Below are 16183 nucleotides of genomic sequence, written 5' to 3' on the forward strand. Positions count from 1 at the left end.
ACTACTTTTAAAATAGCATTTTCTACCTTTAGTTCACTTAAGATTGTTGATCTATACATTTGAATTTGGGGCAATTTGAAATTTTTAGCTTATCGATTAGGCACATACAATAGATGATTGCAGACAGTAGTTTAGAATAAATTTTATCTTTACAGGTTAGATTCTGACGTATGTACAATATGCTGTCTTTACAAGTGTCATTACCTTTTGTTGCTGATTTTTGTTCCCTCATTTCAAAAATAACCTAATTTGGTAATAAAGGCTTTTTTCCCTCCCTGTTTCAGTGGAGAAACAAGACTTAACAAGGAGAAAATCCTTCAAGGTTGGTATGCTCTGACTCTTATTTTAGCTCTCTCTGTTAGTATTAATGTGAAATATGGGTTAATCAGATCCGGTGGGGTAGGGTGGACCGGGGGCCGCTCTGGACTGTGAACTGGGATTACGGTATTAAATCATCATGGTCACAGAAATATGATCAGAGCAGATGGTAACCAAGAGTCTCTTGAGTGAATTAGATGTAAAGAACAGTGCTCCAAGTTGTTCGTGGGCAGCTCAAAGCTGATTAAGGACTTACGTTGAGTCTAGGTGTCTTAAACTGTATCTGCCAGGATTTTAAATGATTTCATATTTGGAAACAAAAAATTTACTGGCTGGTGTTAATGGTATTTTTCTGCTAAGATACTTATATTATTTTTAGTAGTAACAAAGAAATGGTTTAAAAAGAGAATCCCTGTTCTCACATGGGGTTGTTACTTTATTCTGAATAGACTGTCCTCTGCCCCCTGCCTTGTTCTGTTAATTTGGGTTCAGATCTTTTAATCTCCCTGTGATCCAGCTGGCCTGGCTTTTAAAGAATATCTTTCAGCTAGACGTGCTATTTCTCTGCTTGGATTATACAAGCATTTAGTTTTATATTTTTGGGTTAGGGACATCTGGGGTTTGCAGAAGCTGATTTTCATACCCTGTGTGCTTGCCTCCCTCTTCTGGAAATCAGTCTGATAATTAAACGCACCTCTATTTCCCATTGACCTGGGCCCCACCCAGAGCATCCTCTGGGCTCACGTACAGTACCGCCTTGTCCGTGGGCCCTGCTCCTTGGTCTCATTTCATTCGAAGCTGACAGTAAAACATGAATAAAATTTTCATGTTCACACCTGTTCTTTTAGGTCTGTTTTGTGTTTTCCTAACTTTGGAAGTTAGATGCTTAGTTCTTTAAGTTATGGCCTCCTTTTTATTTTTTTTAAAACCCTCAAGCCTTATATGTTTCTAAGTACCATTTTTTTGTCACATACCTGCAGTTTTGATTTGTAGTAATCTGGTAAGTATTCAGCACCAAGTATCTTAAATTTCCGTTATGATTTCTTCGTTGACCCATGAGTTATTTAGAACTGTTTTTTAAATTTCCAAATGAATGGGCTTTTTGGTTTTGTTCTTCATCTTTTGTGATTGGCTTCCACTGTAATTGCTTTGTGTTCTGACAATATGGTTTATTTGATAATACGTCTTTGAAATTGGTTAGCATGGTCAGTTTTTATAAACCTACTACTGTGTGTTTGAGAAAAAATCTGTTTTCTAATTGTTGGGTGTGGAGTTCTATATCAAATACTTGACCTTGATTTTGTTGTTCACATCTTCCATACTTTACTAATTTTGTAAATTTACTCATTTGCCTGTATGAGCTAAGCGTCAATTTATGAGTGAGATATGTTGAATTTCCCGCTGTGATGGCCAGCTCATGCTTTAATACCTGAAGTTCTGTCAACTTGTGCTTTATGTGTTTTGCTTTTATGCAGCTAGAGGCTAATTTATTAGGCACATACAAGTTTTAAAATTGCTCTGTCTTCGTGGTGAATGGGAACACTGATTGTTTATAGTGATCTTCACAATCCTTACTAAGACTTTTGTCATAAAGTCTGCATTTCTGAGAGTGATATGGCAACTCCGGCTGTTTGGGGTTGGGGATTTGCCTGGTATATATTTTCCTATCCCTTTCCGTTCAACCTTGCTGTGTACTGATGTCCTAAGTGTTACCTTGTAAATGGTAGGCAGCTGATTCTGATTCTTTAAAAAAAAAGAAAGAAAGAAAAGAAATATGATCTTTCTGTTAACTGGTGAGAGTGGTCTGTCCACATTGACTCTGGTTTCTGGTGTGTTTGGACTTTTCCTTTGTGGTTCTTTTCTCCCTTCTTTATCTAGTCCTTTACTCCTTAGGTGCCTGCTTTTCTTTTTCTTCTCTTTATCCAGCCCACTCTTACTTTCCCTACTGGCCTCAAAATAAGCCATCTCTATCCTTTTGATGGTTGCCTTTATATCTTTACCATTTGTGCCTAACAAAGTGTAAGAGAAATATCATCTCTCCTGAAAAAATACAAAGTGTGTGCTGCTGTTCAGTCCTGTCCTTTTTTAACCATGCAGTGTAGGCATTATTATTTAATTTGTTACCTTGTGTTTGTTTAGATTGACATCGGTAGTTGCCAGTTTCTCTCCTCACCGTTTCTTTTGCGTCTCAGACCTTCATTCCTGAAACATCTTTTTTGAAAAGTCCTCTTGTGTAAATCAATTTGTGGTAAAGATCGTTTCAACTGATTCTATTCCAGACAATTCTGTTTTTATTCTCCTCAGTCTTTTTTAGTCCAGACAGTTCTAGACTCACAGTTCTCTTAGCTCCTGGCAGCTATTCGTCCGCTGCTTTCTGGCTTCAGAAGTCTTCTCTCATCCAGATGGTGTCCCACCGCGGGTATCTGTCTTTCTCTGCAACTGCTTTTAAAGTCTTTGTGTTTTATTCTGGTATTCTACAGTTTCTCTTACTAAATCTAGGAAGGTACTTTTTTTTTTTTTTTTTTAGTAATTTATCCTTCTTGGTGTACACTGTGTTTCCTTCATAGGAAACATAGTTTTATGTGTTCCCTCGCTTCTGTTCTCCATTTTCTTTCTTGTCTTTCTGGAGTTCCCACTGGATGTGCTCAGGAATCCTCGTCCTTTCTCCGTGTCTCTGACACATCTGTGCTTCTCCGTCTCCTCGTGTCTGTGCCAGGGGCCAGCTTCAGCCCTGCCTTTGGGCTTGTGAAGCTTCTCAGCTTAATGAATCTCCTTTTATCCACTGAGGGATGTTTTTTTTCCCCTCCTCAGCAATTCCATTTTTCACTGTTAAAAGACCTGTCTGGTTCTTTTGGAAAGCTATCTGGTTTTTGATCGCTTGTTGTCGCTTATTTTTGTGACTCTGTTTATAGTCTCTGCTGATTTACACGTCTGACGTATTAGTGGTTCCAAATCTGTTACTTGTTGTTTCTGCCAACTCTCATTCATGACAGATTATTTTCCTGTGTGTTGAGTCATTGGCTGACCTGTTACTTGCTCTAAATTAGTAGAAGACTTGTCAGCGTTTATTGAGAATGACTTGCGATACTGAACGTTACTGAATTCAAACAGTGGAGATAAAGAAGGGAAACTTTTCTAGGTGATGATCCGACTGCCCAAATGCAGCAGCTGAGCTGAAAACGTAAGGTAGGGGCAGCATTAATAAAACACGTGGTGAAGTGATGGGCGATGTGGGGGGGAGAGCTCGGGGCAGCCTCCTCATTACCCAGTTCTCGCCAGACACACATTCTTCTGGGAGATACAGAAGAGCTTTTACAGGATCCTAGCTGAATTTTGCTTGCTTTCAGTTCTCTGAAAAGTTACGTGGAAAAGTACCCAAGGGAATCTTGTAATAAAATATAGGTAAATGCCCTTTATATTCTCTTAGGTGTGATTTTTATTGCATCCCATACATATATAGAGAGAGAATGTTGCTCTTCTTTGTCTTAATACCACAGGACAAGGAATAGATGAGCCTCTTTCAGAAACTGGATTTAAACAAGCGGCTGCTGCTGGCATGTTTCTTAACAACGTGAAGTTTACTCACATCTTCTCCAGCGACCTCATGAGGACAAAGCAGGTGAGCTTAGAGGCAAGGTTGAGGCCGTTGAGTCAAAAGTCTCAGCAGTCGTGCCAGAGTCCGCAGGGAATTAACTCACACGAGACGTCATCCCCAGCCCTCCTCTCCCTGACAGAACTTACTTCTTTCCCCTTCATTTTACTTTTGTGCTTTGTTTTATTGTGGTAATTCTTAAGTTAGAGTAGCTTGGGGAAAACGTCTAACAAAAGGCCTATAAAAAGGCAAAGAAGGTGTCGTGTGAGAGAGAGCCAGTGGAAACACCACAGAGACGTCAGATTTTAGAATCCAGATACAGTTTGAAAAACAACTGTGTTACTCTAAAGAAATAAAAGACGTGTGAAATATCTTTAAGGAACAGATTACTATAAAAATGATCCCAGAGATTCAAGAAAGAACCAAATCAACTTCTAAAAGGTCGGTGGGAGGAGACTTTTGTGGCAACCATGGGGGAATAACAGGGTTGGAATGTAGCCTCCCCCCATAAACAACTAGAAAACAGGACAAAATCTGTGAAGCAACTGTTCTCAGACATTGGACCCCAGGCAGCGTGGGCTGCGATCCCCGAATGAAGTGAAACAAAACAGGTGAGCCCTTGATCGTCCTGGTTTTCCAGCTGAAGCAATTCCCAGACTCTGGCAGAAGAAGCCAAATAGAGGACAGTGGTCTCAGTGATTGAGGGGACAGAGCTTGGAATTTGGGGCGTTTAAGTAACTAAAATTTGTGGGGAAGAGTGCTGGAGAGAGAGCTGCACAGGGAAAACTCAATAGACATGTGTAGGGATCCCCGTGATTCTTTGTTGGACGGTTGGTTAATCTGCACACGTGTGGCTGAAACTGCACGAGGGCAGAAAACACGGCTTCGGGCGGGAGGGAAAAGGTCCCTGGCGGGTGGCGGTCATCCACTCAATTCCTGGGGCTCACACAGGGTGCGGAGTCAGAATTCCCACCAGCGCAAGGGGAGGCTTTGCTGGATACAGAGAGCATATTACACCTTAATAGTGAGGCTAAACTGTCCTCAGAGGAGCATGAGGTGAGAAGTAGGAGACAGCAGAACCAAATTTCATCTTCTACAGGTGAAAAATGCAGTATTCTGAAATGAAAATTTCATAGGGTGGGATTAACTGTAGGTTACACTGTAGAAGAAGACGTCAGTGAACATGAAGACGTGGAAACTGAACATTCCAAAGTTAACTGTGGAAAGAAAAAAGACTAAGAAGGGAAAGTGAAGAGTCTCAGTGACGTGGAGGACAGTATCAAGCAGTGCAATATACATGTAGTTGAAGTCTCAGAAGGGAAGTGGGGAGAAGCATGAGGGTGAGTATGAAAGTAAAAAGACAGATTTTGAAGAAATAATGACTCAAAAATCTCCAAATACATACCCAGTGAAAATACTTTCAAAAATTAAGGCAAAATAAAGACTTTTTCTTTCAAGCGCAAGTTGAGGGACCCTCACTTATATGGTCAGTTGTTTTCGTTTAGTCTTTTTGGTCAGTTGGCTTTTGACACAGGTGCCAAGGTAATTCCGTGGTTGAAACGATGGTCTTTTCAATAAAGGGTGTTGAAACAATGGACCATCCAAGCAGAAAAGCATGACATGTGACTCTCACCTCACACAGTCCACAAAAACTAACTTGCAGGTGTTCATAGAACAAATCTAAAAGCTAAATCTATGAAAATTCTGTAAGGAAACGGGGAAGATCTTTATAAAGGCATCTTGGGACAAAGTATAAACAAGACACAGATTGGGAGAAAATTGTAAACGTTGTGTTACATGTATGTAATATATGTGTATATATCTGACACATGTGTATGTATTATCAATATATACCTCTTAGCTGTATAAATATATAAGATTCTTCCAACTCAGTAATTAGACAAATAGGCAAAAGGTTTGAATTTGACCGGGCGCTTTACAAAGTGAGATATGGGGAAAGCCAGTAAACAGATGAGATAACTGATCGCGACAGAAACGCATATTAAAACCACAGCAAGATACCATTACACAACGTGTGCATGGATAAATTAGAAAGATAAAGGATGTGGAACACCTGGAACTCAAGACGTTGCTGGTGAGAATGTAAAATGGAACACCTACTTTGGAAAACGGTTTGAAAGTTGAACATACACTAACTGTGTGATCCAGCAGTTTCAATCCCAGAAATTTATCCAAGAGAAGTAAGAATATATGTCCACACAAAGACTTGTACACAACTGTTTAATGGCAACTTTATTTGTAATGGGCAGAGAGTGGAAACGACCCATGTGTTGATCAGTAGGTGAATGGATAGATGAACATGGTATATTCATACAGTGGAATACACCTGAGCAGCAGCACAGAGGAGTCCCCAGAACAGTATCTGAGCAAAAGAAGGCAGATGTGGAAGAGTGCAGACTGTGTGATTCCATTTACATGAGACTCTAGAGCACATAAAGCAGGTAGTGCGGGCCGGGGGCCAGGAGTGGGAGGCATTGGCTGGCAAGGGCACGAAGGAATCATTTCGGCTGATAGACTTCTTCTCTGTCTTGATTTTGGCGGTACTTAGATCTGTCACAGCTCAGTGACCTGTACGCTTGAAATATACTTCAATAAAATTTCCTTAAAATATGGAAAAAGTTTATCCAAAAATGAAAACCTCAGTGGCTGTACTAAATTATAGACTAGATATAGCTGAAATGGTCACTTGCTTATAGATAAATGTAAGATAGCAACTGAAGTGTAGTGCAGTGTGATAAATAGATTAAAAATAAGACTAAGACAGACGGATGGGATGAGAAGGTCTGTCGTCTTTCGAGAGGAAGTATCAGAGAGAATGGGAAAGAGGCAATATTCGAAGAGGTCACAGTTAATAAACTACAGAATTATTGAAAGATAGCAAAATATCAGATCCAGAAAGTGTAAAAAAATCCCAGTCAGAATTAAAGAAAGAAACCCACACATCTACACTTACAGCAATATTGCAAAACTCCAAAGACTGTGAAGGAAAAAACATTATCCATTAAAGACCAATATTAGACTGTCAACAAATGTGTCAATAGCAACAGTAATTAGATGTGCTGAGAGATAATAAAGATTAATCTAGAGTTTTATACCAGCAAAACATTTTCTAGAGAATAGGTGAAGACATTTCAGACAAACAAGCTAGAAAGAAACTTTCAAAGGATAATTGAAGAAGGAAAGTAATTCCAGAAGAGATGTCTGAGATTCAGAAAAGAATAGTGAGCAAAAGAAATTGTTACAGGTATAGGTAAATATAAACAAATATTGACCATGTAAAACAGTGTCTGATTTTTTTTGGAAGGGAGTTAAAAAACAAGGCAGCCTATGGACTTTAGTGATTTCTACCGTTTTGCAAATACAGTGTCTCTTGTCAGAGTAACCAGGTACACAATGAGAGAAGGAAACATGAACAAAAATGAGCAAAAACAAAAGGCAGCAGAAAGAGCCACAGGAGTTATCCGGTATCTGGAGTTATCAGATGTAGCCTTTAAAATAATCATTGAATGCACAGATAAAAATGACATGGAGAATTTCAGCAGAGAACTGGAAATTATAAACAAGAACCAAATGCAAATTCTAGAACTGAAAAGATAACTGAAATTAATATTCAATGGATGGGTTTAAAACCAATTTAGACACACCTGAATGGAGAACTAATGAACTAGAACCTTTTTCTGTAAAGGGCTAGTTAGTTAAATTTTTAAGTTTTGTGGGCTGTATGGTCTGTGTCACAATTGTGAACTCTGCCATTGTACTGTGAAAGCAGCCATAAATGATACATAAATGGCTGAGTTCTAATAAAATGTTATTTACGAACAAGCCATTTATTTATTGGCTGCGTTGGGTCTTTGTTGCTGCACCCTGGTTTTCTTTAGTTGTGGTGAGCGGGGGCTACTCTTGTTGCGGACCACGGGCTCTAGGCACACAGGCTTCCGTAGTTGTGGCACGCGGCCTCAATAGTTGTGGTTCGCAGGCTCTAGAGCTCAGGCTCAATAGTTGAGGCACATGGGCTTAGTTGCTCCGCGGCATGTGGGATCTTCCTGGACCAGGGATTGAGCCTGTGTCCCCTGCATTGGCAGGCGGATTCTTAACCACTGCGCCGCCGGGGAAGTCCTACCACATCTTCTTTATCCATTCATTCATCAGTGGACACTTAGGTTGTTTCCATATCTTGGCTATCGCAAATAATGCTGCAATGAACGTAAGGGTATATATAGCTTTTCAAATTAGTGTTTTTGTGTTCTTTGGATAAATATTCAGAAGTGGGGGAGTTCCTTGGTGGCCTAGTGGTTAGGATTCCGGGCTTTCACTGCCATGGCCCAGGTTCAATCCCTGGTCAGGGAACTGAGAATCCTGCAAGCCACATGGCACGACCAAAAAAAAAAAAAAACAAAATCAAAAACTCAGAAGTGGAATAGCTGGGTGATATGGTAGTTTTATTCTTAATTTTTTGAGGACTCTCCGTACTGTTTTCCATAGTAGCTACACCAATTTACAGTCCAACAGTGCACAAGTGTTCCTTTTTCTCTCCAGCGTTTCTTATCTCTTGTCTTTGTGGTGATAGCCATTCCAGCAGGTGTGAGGTGATAGCTCATGTAGTTTTAATTTGCATTTCCACGATAGTGATGTTGAACATCTTTTCATGTGCTTATTGGCCATCTGTGTGTCTTTGGAAAATGTCTAATCAGATGCTCTCCCATTTTTTAACGGGGTTGTTTGGGTTTCTGGTGTAGTTGACTGGTGTGCATTCTTTATACAGTTGACCCTTGAACAATGTGCGGCTTAGGGGCTCCCACCCTCCTTGCAGTCAAAAATCTGCATATAACTTTGCAGTTAGCCCTGTGTATCCACGGTTCCACATCTGAGGATCGTGTAGTACTGTAGTATGTATTTTTAAAAATCCATGGATACATGGACCTGTGCAGTTCAAACCCATAGTCAAGGATCAACCGTATATTTTGGATATTAATCCCTTAGATATATGATTTGCAGTTATCTTCTGTCATTCAATAGGTTGCTTTCTCATTTTGACGATGGTTTCCTTTGCTATGCAGAAGCTTTTTAGCTTAATGTAGTCCCACTTGTTTATTTTTGCTCCCTTGTCTTTAGAGTCAGATCTACAAAAACATTGCAAATACTAATGCCTATGTTTTCTTCTAGGGCCTTTATGGTTTCAGACCTTACATTCAAGTCTTTAATCCATTTGGGGATAACTTTTGTGTAGGGTGTAAGATAGTAGTGTAGTCTCCTCTTTTGCATGTAGCCGCTTGGTTTTCCCAACACCATTTGCTGAAGAGACTGTCCTTCCTCCATTGTATGTTCTTTGCTCCTTTGTTGTAAATTAATTGTCCATATATACATGGGTTTATTTTTGGCTGTCTATTCTATTCCATTTATCTATGTGTCTGTTTTTATGACAGTACCATACTGTTTTGATTACTCTAGCTTTATAGTATAGTTTGAAATCAGGGAGCATGATTCCTCCAGCTTTGTTCTTTCTTAAGATTGCTTTGGCTATTTGGGATCTTATGAGATTCTGTACAAATTTTAGAATCATTTGTTCTAGTTCTGTGAAATATTGCCACTGGAATTTTGATAGGGATTGCATCAAATCTAGATTGCTTTGGGTAGTATAGACATTTTAACAATATTAGTTCTTCCATGAAGTCCATGAACACAGAATATCTTTCCATTTATTTGTATCTTCAGTTTTTTTCATCAGTGTCGTAGTGTTCAGTGTACAGGTTTCACCTCCATGGTTAAATTTATTCCTAGGTATTTTATTCTTGTTGATGCAGCTGTAAATGGGACTATTTTAATTGCTCTTTCTGATAGTTCACTAATTAGTGTGCAGAAACACCATAGATTTCTGTATATTAATTTTGTATCCTGTGACTTTACTGAATTCACTTATTAGTTCTAATAGTATTTTCATGGAGTATTTAGGATTTTCTGCATATAGTATCATGTCATCTGCAAACTGACAGTTTTACTTCTTCCTTTCCAATTTGGATGCCTTTAATTTCTCTTTCTTTCCTAATTGCTGTGACTAGGACTTCCAAAACTATATTGAATAAAAGTGTGATGGTGGGCATCCTTGTCTTCCAGATCTTAGAGGAAAAGCTTTCAGCTTTTCACCATTGAGTATGATGCTAGCTGTGGCCTTGTCATATATAGCCTTTATTATGTTGAGGTATGTTCCCTCTATACCCACTTGGTTGAGAGTTTTTTTTTTTTTTAATCATAAATGGGTGTTGAATTTTGTCAGATACTTTTTCTGCACCTATTGAAATGATCATGTGATTTTTATCCTTCAGTTAATGTGGTGTACCATGTTAGTTGATTGCATATGTTGAACCATCCTTGCATCCCTGGAATAAATCCCACTTGATCGTGGCTTATGGTCCTTTTAATGTATTGTTGGATTCGGTTTGCTGATATCTTGTTGAGGATATTTGCGTCTTATGTTCATCAGGGATACTGGCCATAGTTCTTTCTGTGATGTCCTTGTCTGGTTTTGGTGTCAGGGGTAATTCTGGGTTTATAAAATGTGTTTGGAAGATTTCCCTCCTCTTCAGTTTTTGGGAAGATTTCAAGAAGGTTAGGTATTAAATCTTTGAATGTTTTGTAGCGTTCCAGGTGGTTAGTGAAGCCATCTGGTCCTGGGCTTTTTTTTTGTTGGAAGACTTTAGATTACTGATTCAGTCTCCTTACTAGTAATCAGTCTATTCATATATTTTATTTCTTCATGATTTAGTCTTAAAATCATGGAAATTTCTAGGAATTTATCCATTTCTTCTAGGTTGTTCAATCTGTTGGCATATAATTGTTTGTAGTAGTCTCTTACAATCCTTTGTATTTCTGTGTTATCAGTTGGAACCTCTCCTCTTTTACCTCTGATTTTTTTTGTTTGGGTCCTCTCTCTTTTTTCTTGGTTAGTCTAGCTATAGGTTTGTCGATTTTGTTTATCTTCTCAAAGAACCAGCCCTTATTTTCGTTGATACTTTTCCTATTATTTTTGGTCTCTATTTTATTTATTTCCACTCTGATCTTTATTATTTCTTTTCTTCCCCTAGTTCCTTTAGGTGTAAAGTTAGATCATTTGGGGTTTTCCTTATTTCATGAGGTAGACCTGTATTGCTGTGAACTTCTCTCAGAACTGTTTTTTGCTGCATCCCATAGATTTTGGTATGTCATATTTCTGTTTTCATTTGTCTCTAGGTATTTTTTGATTTCTTCGATGATCCATTGGTTGTTCAGTAGCATGTTGTTTCACCTCCACATTTTGGGGGTTTTTCCTGGGTTTTTTTCCCTTGTGCTTGATTTCTAGTTTCATACAGTTGTGGTCAGAGAAGGTGCTTGTTATGATTTCAGTATTCCTAAATGTATTGAGACTTGTTTTGTGACCTAATGTGTGATCTGTCCTGGAGAATGTTCCATGTGCATTTAAGAATATTTTGCTGCTTTTGGATGGAGTGTTCTGTTTTTATCTATTAAATCCATTATTTAAGACTGATGTTACTTACTGATTTTCTGTCTGGATGACCTACCTATTTGTGTAAGTGGGGTGCTAAAGTCCCCTACTATTATTCTATTGCTCTCAGTTTCTCTCTTTAAGTCCATTAATATTTGCTTTAAATATCTTGGTGCTCCTCTGTTGGGTGCATATACATTTATAAAATTATATCTTCTTGCTAGATTGACCCCTTTATCATGTAATGCTCTCTTTGTCTTTTATTACAATCTTTGTTTTAAAGTCTGCTTTGTCTGATATGAGTGTAGCCACTCCAGCTTTCTTTTCATTCCTGTTTGCATGGAATATCTTTTCCCATCTTTTTACAGTCTGTGTGTGTCCTTTGTTCTGAAGTGAGTCACTTGTAGGCAGCCCATAAATGGCTCTTTTTTAAATCTGTTCAGCCAGTCTGTATCTTTGATTGGCATATTTAGTTGAGTTACCTTTCAAGTAATTATTGAGGGGTATGTACTTATTGCCGTCTTGTTCATTGTTTTCTGGCTATTTCTGTAGTTTCTCTCTGCTCCTTTCTTCTCTTTCTCTCTTCCTTTGTGGTTTGGTGGTTTTCTTTAACGTTATGTTTAGATTCCTTTTTCATTTTCTTTTGTGTATTTAGTGTAAATGTTTTCTTTGTGGTTACTGTGAGGTTCACATATGACATCCTATATAAGTAGTAGCCTGTTTTAAGTTGGTAGCAACTTAAATTTGAACACATTCCAAAACTAGCTTTTTACTCCTCCCTGCCATGTTTTGTACCTTTTATGACACATTTTACATCTTCTTATTTTATGCGTCCCTTAGCTAATTATTGTAACTTTACTGCTTTTGTCTTTCATCAAGTGATTGATCTACTACCTTTATTATATATTTACCTTTTCCAGTGAGATTTTTGCTTTCATATGTTTTCTTGTTATTAATTAGTGCCATATCTTTTCAGCTTAAAGAAGTCCCCTTAATATTTCTTTTTTTTTTTTTTAAATAAACTTAATTATTTATTTATTTTTGGCTGCGTTGGGTCTTTGCTGTTGTGGGCGGGCTTTCTCTAGTTGAGGCGAGCGGGGGCTACTCTTCGTTGTGGTGCACGGGCTTCTCATTGCGGTGGCTTCTCTTGTTGCAGAGCACGGGCTCTAGGCGCTTGGGCTCAGTAGTCATGGCTCGCAGGCTCTAGAATGTAGGCTCAGTAGTTGTGGCGCACGGGCTCAGCTGCTCCGGGGCATGTGGGATCTTCCTGGACCAGGGCTCGAACCCATGTCCCCTGCATTGGCAGGTGGATTCTTAACCGCTGAACCACCAGGGCATTCCCCCCTTAATATTTCTTTCTTTCTAGGGTGGGTTTAGTGGTGATGAACTCCTTTAGCTTTTGTCTCTGGGAGACTCTTGATCTCTTCTGCAATTCTGAATAACCTTGCTGGGTAGAGAAAAGCTTCTTGGTTGGAATTCTCGGCACTTGGAGTATGTTATGCCACTCCCTTCTGGTCGGTAAGGTTTCTACTGGAAAATCTGCTGTCAGCCTTACGGGGTTTTCCGTGTCCTCGGGAGGAGGTGGGTTCAGTGACTTCCTATGCTAGCATCCTGACACTCCCAGAATGATATTTTTTTTGGCTGCGTGTGCAGCTTGTGGGATCTCAGTTCCCCGACCAGGGATCGAACCCAGGCCCCCTGCAGTGGAAGTGCAGAGTCCTAACCACTGGACCACCAGGGAATTCCCCAAGAATGATTATTTTTATGAGAAAAGAGATAGTTGTCTTTTGATTTGCAGACCGTGCATGGAATTTTGGAGAAGAGCAAATTTTGCAAAGATATGACAGTAAAGTATGATTCAAGACTTCGAGAAAGGGTAAGTAACTTACATATTGTTCTTTTACCATAAATTATCAATAAACCAACTCAGTTTATCCCATGGCTAGAAATTAAATGCCTACCTGCTAGGGATGTGATATCAGCTATTACGTGAAGAATCTACTGTGTGGCAGTCACTGTTACTTACTCTCATAAATAGTGTCTTTTTTGATCATTAAAATCATAGGAAAGAGGCATCTTAAATTATAAAAGCAAGGCATACTTGTGAGAACTTAGTACAGAAGAGTTTAAAGTTAAAGGTGAAAAGTTCTCTTCCCAGTCTCCTAATCCTACCCCATAATTATAAGCATGAATAGACTTCTTTATGCCAACTTTATATACTTCACCAGAAATGAATCTTCCTGAAACGGTGATTTAGCTAAAAGACGGCAATTTCAGATCTGAGATTTGGCCCCAAGTCTCCCCCTCGAGCAGTGTTTTTAGCGCACTCTATAATACTAACGTGTAAGCTGGTTGCTGTCCTGTCAGCCCTGTGATTTCCTCTACCCCTGGAGGGAAATGTAACAGAATGGCCAGGGCATCTTCAAAGAACTGCTTTTCATAACTTGCGTGTGTTCACTGTTACAGTTCAGCGTATAGGCTAGAGCTCCAGCATAAACTGTCCCTGGAAAGGCTCACTGTGTGCCCAGGAGCCAGTGCTCGAACGTTGTTAAAGAAAAATGTCCTGGGAGCTGCCTGGCGGTCAAGTGGTTAGGACTCCACACTTTCACCACTGAGGGCGCGGGTGCAATCCCTGGTCGGGGAGCTAAGATCCCGCAAGCCGCGCTTTGTGGCCAAAAAAATAAAATAAAGCGCGACCAAAACAAAACGAAAAATACACCTATCCCCAAAACTAAATCTGAATAGATTAAAAGAAGAAAATGTCCTGAGTTCAGTGGAACGCTGCCCAGGGCCCGCCATCACGTGAAGGAGAAAGCGCTGTCAGCGGCTGGGCCGTCCCTTCTCCATCCGTGCTCTCTCCTGGGTAACTTCGTCCTCTGCAGTGATTTCAGTCCACGGCTCTTCCCTGAGCTGCGCACACACACCGAGCCGCCTGTGGCTCAGCTGCCCCGCGGCCGCATCCGGCCAGTGGAATGCGCCCCCCTCTCCACGTGGCCCTGCTTCACGCAGTGGCTGAAACCCTCCTGCCGGCTCTTCACCGTCTCTCGCACTGCGCATCCTGTCCTCGTCTCGTCCGCTCAGCCTCTGAGAAGTTCCTGAATGCTTCATGTCTCTGCGAGACCCCCGCCGCCCTCCTGCTGCCGCTCGGCATCCTGTCGCCTGGGGCGCTGGGACAGCGAGTCTCCTGCTTTCCCAGTCTGATCTGCACGCCGCAGCCAGGGTAATCTTGGCAGAATTTGGTTGCCACACCCCTGTATAAACGGGTTCACTGCTTCTCTTCTACCCTCAGGAGTTGTCATAACTCTGACCCGGCTCTTGGGAGCTGCGGGGTCTGATCTGTTGCCTCCTGCCCCTTGCCGGGTGCTCAGTGCCTGGGTTTAGCGGTCACATGAGTGGGCATTGGCGCTGCGCTCACCGCATCCCACCACTGTTCCAAGAGCCGCGGGTTTGTTCATCTTCACAAGAACCCCGGTGCCGGGAAGATGTAAAAACCTCATTTCTTAACCCCCGTTTTACAGAAGCAGAAACCGAGGCACATGGAGGTCAAGTCCAGGCCCAGGGTCCCAGAGCTCATTCGTGGCAGAGTTCAGATTCACACTGAGGCCTCTGAGCCTGGAGTCCGTGCTCTGGGCCGCTGGTCACTCGCTTCTCAGCCTCTTCCCGGAATCTCCCAAACGCCCTGTGCTCACTGAACCTCCGCATCTGTCCTCCACTCTGCCTGGAATGCTTGCTCCCAGGCCTGGCCAGCTTCCACTCGCCAGAGGCTATGGCCCTCGGTGGTTTCCCGAGTCCAGATTAGACATCCCTGCCGTATCTGTCAGTCTCTCTCCATCTCGGCACTTTTCCACTTGCAGTTGCTTGGTATCCCCACCACCCCGCGGTCTCAGCAAGGGTGGGAGCTGTGCAGCCGCCCGTCCTCTCCTCCTAACTGCCCCAGCAAAGCGTTTGGAGTATTCAACAAATGGATGCTTCCATTCCTGTGAAAACAAAGCAACTGATGGCTTTTAATGGCCCTCTTTGTAATCGTTAGGTTGCTCCAGATATAATTAAGAGTGTAAGAAATTGGGCTTGAAGATTGGAAGAGCAGCTGGTAAAGTGTGCATGTATTCTTATAAAAAAGTAGTATTTCACTATTGGATTTCTTATCTGATGGTGGCGTTAGAATCTTTTGGCATCATCAGTGCAAACCCTAAGTGACAATTTGTCTCTTTCAATATTTTCTTATGCAAGTAATCCATTGTCACTGTAGGGAATTAAAACTAAGAACACTTTGGAAAAAAATACAATTAAAATTTCTTCCACACACAAACACTGAATGTTTTGGTATGTGTGCTCCTGCCTTTTTCCTTCTTGCCTGTTTTTATCTGTCTGTCTGTCTGTTTGTGTATGTGTTTTTCGAAATGAACTCCTACTCTGTGCATTGTTTTATAACTGGCTTGTCTCACGTACTGTGTTTTTCAGTGCCCATAAATGCACATCAATATGACCACATAATTCACGACTCTGTATTCTTAAGGCATTGCTGTTGCATCATGTGTGTGACCAAGCTACTACTTACTGACCTAGTTTAGGACATCTAGGCTGTGACTAGATTTTCCACTGATGTAAATAATGTTAAAATATAAACATCTTCGTAGTTGATCCTTCACACACATATCTCATACATTTCCTAGAAACGGAATTGCTGAGTGTGTACTTTTTGAAAAGACTTTTGTATGTATTGCTACATTTCCTTCCAGAAAATCTGTGCCAATTCATACTCGCATGAATGATCT

The 16183-nt window shown here is 40.7% G+C and overlaps 1 protein-coding gene and 1 non-coding gene across 3 annotated transcripts in view; one reads left to right on the plus strand and one right to left on the minus strand.

Annotated features, from left to right (window-relative positions):
* TIGAR (TP53 induced glycolysis regulatory phosphatase) overlaps nucleotides 1-16183 on the plus strand; it is a 28062-nt gene that overhangs the window by 8274 nt on the left and 3605 nt on the right. For both annotated transcript variants that reach the window (XM_029205482.1, XM_029205483.1), the window contains exons 2-4: nucleotides 285-322; nucleotides 3816-3937; nucleotides 13207-13284. In XM_029205482.1, coding sequence (XP_029061315.1) covers nucleotides 285-322; nucleotides 3816-3937; nucleotides 13207-13284 — 238 coding nt within the window. The remainder of the gene's footprint in view (nucleotides 1-284; nucleotides 323-3815; nucleotides 3938-13206; nucleotides 13285-16183) is intronic.
* Nucleotides 13077-13149, minus strand: TRNAG-UCC. Its single transcript has one exon. It is a non-coding gene; the product is annotated as a tRNA-Gly (tRNA).

Source organism: Monodon monoceros, unplaced genomic scaffold, assembly GCF_005190385.1.
Source record: "Monodon monoceros isolate NGI ecotype Baffin Bay Population unplaced genomic scaffold, NGI_Narwhal_1 Super_Scaffold_6, whole genome shotgun sequence".
Classification (NCBI taxonomy): Eukaryota; Metazoa; Chordata; class Mammalia; order Artiodactyla; family Monodontidae; genus Monodon; species Monodon monoceros.